We start from the raw sequence: 4737 nt of genomic DNA on the forward strand, positions 1-4737 counted from the left end.
GCAGCCTTCAGGACTCTCCAGGGGTTCGCAGGAAGCCCTGTGGACCAGATGACAGTGCTGGGGGCTGGATCTGACCAGCAGGCCAGGCGTCGATCCCCCTTGCTCTACATACATCTTGTTCATATGCTCTCCCTCTAAAGCATCCTGCCAACCTATATGCTGAACCTCTAAAACTCCTGCCACTGTCACTGGTCTGACCCAGTGTGGCATTACTTATGTTCTTAGCTGTCTTTACTGAATCTTTGCTACAACTGTCTTGAAGAAAAAAAAGTCCTGTACTTAATAATAATCAAAGTTCCATATAAAGGACAACTAAGGAAGTGAGTACACTTCTGACTTGGTGGCCAACCCATCATTTGTTCTCAGATGAAAGACAAGAATTCAGCAAAAAAAGGCAGTTTCAAACCATTGCTATTTTTAATAGTAAAATGTGAGCAAAGCTAAAACAAGGAGCCAATCTCTGATTTAGCCCACTGACCAAAACACCCTGAGTATAAAAAGCAGCAACCCGTTCAATAACACTTTGAGTCCAATTCTGATTGGCATGAAGAAAGCTTCATCCCGCTGCCAGTAAGTGAACTGCACACTATAGTTACTCAAATATAAGACAAGGTCCCGTTCCCTCCCACCCCCAGTGTGCATGGGGAAAGAAGCCCCTCATCTTACATTTGCACACGAAGCAGAAGGCTGCTGCAGGTCTGATTGGCCCTGAGCCCAGGTCGGGGCCAGACCCAAAGCAGCCTCCTGCCTACAACCCCCCCACTCCACTTACCCTTTGTAGCTTCTGCCCCGCTCCCCAACCTGCCCACCCTTTCCCTCCACCTTACTGTCAGGTACAGCTTGGCTCTGGCTAGGGTCTCTTCTGAGCATGAAGCACATGCCAACTCCTTCTCCACAATGAGCAGCCTTAACTGATGCATAGCCAATCAAGGGCTAGGCTTCCATGTGCTGTGCTCTCAGTTGGAGCAGCCTGAGCAGCAACCAACAATGGGGGGGGGGGGCGGAAAATGACGGGAAAAAAAAAGAGGCAGACACTGGGGGTGGGGAGGAAGAGACAAACATTGGGAAGGGCAGAGGCTGGAGGAGGAAGAAGTGGGCAGGGCAGAGGGACCACCAGATCTTCCCCCCACTCCCCGTTTCACCACTGCTTTCCCTGCAATTCAAGACAATCCTCCAATACTCAGATCCTATACCTGGAAAATTATAACAAGTTTATAATTTTTTCATATATAGGATCTAATTATTCAGGGGGTCATCTTATATTCAAGTAAATATGGTATTTCTATTCCTGGATTAACAGAAAATGGAATCTACTCTTACTAGCCACTTGGTATTATTGTAGACATTTTTAAACAGAGATCAGGAATCAACATTAAAAGATTTCTTCTAAATATAAAGACTTTTGTATTCATTTTTAAGAATGTGCAAATTAATTTTTTTCACCAGAAAACATATTAGTAAATATGAAAGTTTGCAGTGTTCCGTTAGTGATTTTATGACAGATATACATACATTCCACTAATTAGCACTTACTAAATGACCTTCTTTAATTAAATACTTCTGCCTTGAAATATACAAAACCATTACAGAGAGAGTGACTTAGCAACCAATTGTGTGTGGGAGGAAGAAAAATGTACATACCCATATAAGCTGCCCAATGTATAGCCCGTCTGTCTTTCTTGTCAAATGCATTAATATTGGCACCTCTAGACAACAACAAACTGACCATCTAAGATAAGAAAGAAAAATAGGGCTATACTATGGTTTATAATGAACAATTGCTTAGAATGATATATAATAAAAATCTAAGAAACAAATACATTGTGTGTGAAATAAAATAACCTTTTAACTGTCTGTAAACTATCATTATTTTTACATTGCTTCTTAATATTCTGTGCTCTAAAATAAGCTGTTTTTACTGATGGCAACATTATCCGATTACGTGACTTCAGTATTACAAAATATTTCAGAGCAACTTGTTACAGATACTGTAACTGCTATGTACATACCACTTAGTAAAACTAAAGTATACTAGGAAAAACACTATAAAGTTATCACGCTGCAGATTTATATATTAAATTTCTACAAACAGTTAAAATGATGCAGCCATACTGTAATTGTAATAATTAAGAATTAGCTATTTTAGTTTATAGGTTGTCACAGAATTGAGTATTTAAAAAAAAAGTTGTTGACTGCTCCTGCCAGAAAGAAAAATAATCCATAATTGGGCTCCTAAATGCTAGTTAGTCATATCTTACTATGGGAACATAATTTTTAAAATGCAAACATCCTCACAACAAAGCTGTGTGGCACAAAACCACTACCAGATTGCATATGCAATATGAAAACACAAGCAAGCAGAAAATAAGAATTCAACCAGGAAACTAAAAAAAACAAGAAGTTTGGAGAGTGAAAGGGATGAGAGGGCTAGGAAACAAAATACAGAAAATAATCCATACCTCAACATGTCCACTGAAGGCTGCATGGTGTAATGCTGTTCTTCCTGCTCGATCTGATACATTTACATTACTTAGAAGAGGCACCAAAGCTTCAGCACACTTAACAGCTTTATTTGCAGCCGCTATATGTAGAGGTGTCTGCCAGTTTTTGTCACGGGCATTGACATCTGCTGAATGCTTTAACAACACCTGAACAGCATCCTGAAAAATATATGCAAAATTAACAGTATGTATGTTACCCATGAACTAAAAGATAACATTAAATCCATACACAGTACAAGAGAATTGCACATTCACACGCATTTTCAGGCCTGCAGTTTACCAAATCCAGCAAGATTCTGGGATGGTTGCAGGGATTTTAGCAATATCATATTTGGTGCAAACCAATGGTGAAACACTTCACTTCCAGTCCTTGTTTCATGAACTTGATAACTCCCTCAAACATAGCCAGGACACTTAACATTTGCAGCATTGTAGCAACTAAATTGCAAAGGCTTCCATTACTATGGATTAGTACAGTACTCTGCTTTTTTTTCCAAAATGCTTTAGAAAAAAATGCAACATACAAGCTTTATTTCGTCTTAACTTGAATTAAAAAAAAAACTTAAAAACGGATATAAACTTGAACTTTATGTAACATTTTATTAGAAAAATGCTAATAAACATATCAAAAATTCAGTTCTAGAGCTCAACATCTGTGAAATCATTACTACAACTAGGAAGTAAATTCTAGGACTGTGGTATACATCTTAGATACAAAACATCAAAAGAAACACTGTCTTAGCAGGAAGCTAGTCACCTGTAACAATGGATTTTCAAGTAAAACAAAACAAATCTGCTTTATATTTTTGCAATACACCCCTGTACACAAGTAAGGACTGTGAATTTCGATTTTGACATTAAAAAGTCTTCACAAAACTATTTATAGGAAAACATATATGAAAACAAAGAGCCCGCTTATATTTAAAATGTTTCAAGTGACTAGCTGTCCTTGTTAACGGTGCTTGCTTTCCAGTTGGAGGTTAGGCCTAGAAGCATCATAATAAAACCAAGAATAAATTAAAAGGTTTCTTTTACTACCAAACACAACAGCTTAAATACTATTTCTCTTCCTCAGGAACATGTCAGGCCAGCTAGTGATTACATCTTCCCCTCGTCTCTTTCTCTATCTACATGTATGGTATCACCATGTATATAAATGCTTCCTAAATATTTACAGTTAGTGGGGGGAAAAGAAAAGTTACAAACTTTTCCTATCCCAGTTCCAAATAAAATTTAATAGTTTTGTTTACTTGCATGTTGAAAAAAACCTAAATTGAACAAATTGGTTTTGCACTTAAAACAATTTGTTCCATCAGCATTTTTCTCTTGTAGAAGTCATTTACATTATCTAGGTTCAATGAAATAACCATTTCATAGGGATGTGCAGGGACTGATGCTTTTGTGAGCTACCTAGGAGAGGAACTAACAGTACTATGAAGGATAATGCATTCTGGGCAATGAACTGCTGATCTCAAGCTCCCTGTAGACAACATAACTTCAAATCGATACCTACATAGGTTAGTGACTACATGTAGTAATTTGCTCCTGTAAATATAAAAGGAAAGTCTAAAAAATATGTATGATTTAGGTTATGTGTTTAAGCTCCCTTAAACAAAAACAACCCTAAACACTGAAGTTTTTCCTGAAGTTTTTTTGAAACAATACTACTAATCTGATTCAGGGGATAAACAGATGGAACAGGAGGATCAGCTGTGCTACAATCTGCTTTCCTGGCACCTACAGGTGTCAGCCAGGGCTGTTGTCCCAAAAGGTTGGACCCCTCCTGCAGCTCAGGGCCTAATCCTGCAGAACAGCCTCAGATGCCACACTCCAAGGGTGTTCCTCCACTTGCAGCATACACCCCAACTTGAGGCACAGCAGCACAATATGCATGCCACAAAAATCCTCTGCAGAATCAGGACCCTAAAACCCAATGAGAACCTGCCCTGGGGTGGCTGGAGAGCATACACACCCCTGGGCCATCTGCACACCCATGCCATAAGCAAAGAGATATCCATTGTGAAAATGTGGCACAAACTCCCCCCCTCAGTGTCTCCCTCTTTTTCCCCCTCATTTTCCTCTCCCCCCCACCCCCCCCTTGTTGGTTGCTGCAGAGGGGCAGGTGGAGCAAGCGCTGTTGGCATCCTCCAGAGAGCAGAGGGCTAGGAGCAGGGAGCAGTGGCACTTGCCCTGACCCCCTTCTCCATCCACTCCATCTTCTCTCCCTGCAGGGAGC

At 39.8% G+C, this 4737-nt stretch overlaps 1 protein-coding gene across 3 annotated transcripts in view; it reads right to left on the reverse strand.

Annotated features, from left to right (window-relative positions):
* The window catches only part of ANKRD28 (ankyrin repeat domain 28), a 224984-nt gene that overhangs the window by 94651 nt on the left and 125596 nt on the right, over positions 1-4737 (reverse strand). For all 3 annotated transcript variants that reach the window (XM_019508654.1, XM_019508653.1, XM_019508652.1), the window contains exons 5-6: positions 2460-2660; positions 1642-1729 (exon numbers count right to left, since the gene is read on the reverse strand). In XM_019508654.1, the coding sequence (XP_019364199.1) occupies positions 1642-1729; positions 2460-2660 (289 nt within the window). The remainder of the gene's footprint in view (positions 1-1641; positions 1730-2459; positions 2661-4737) is intronic.

Source organism: Gavialis gangeticus, unplaced genomic scaffold, assembly GCF_001723915.1.
Source record: "Gavialis gangeticus isolate Ggan-Ray unplaced genomic scaffold, GavGan_comp1, whole genome shotgun sequence".
Classification (NCBI taxonomy): domain Eukaryota; kingdom Metazoa; phylum Chordata; order Crocodylia; family Gavialidae; genus Gavialis; species Gavialis gangeticus.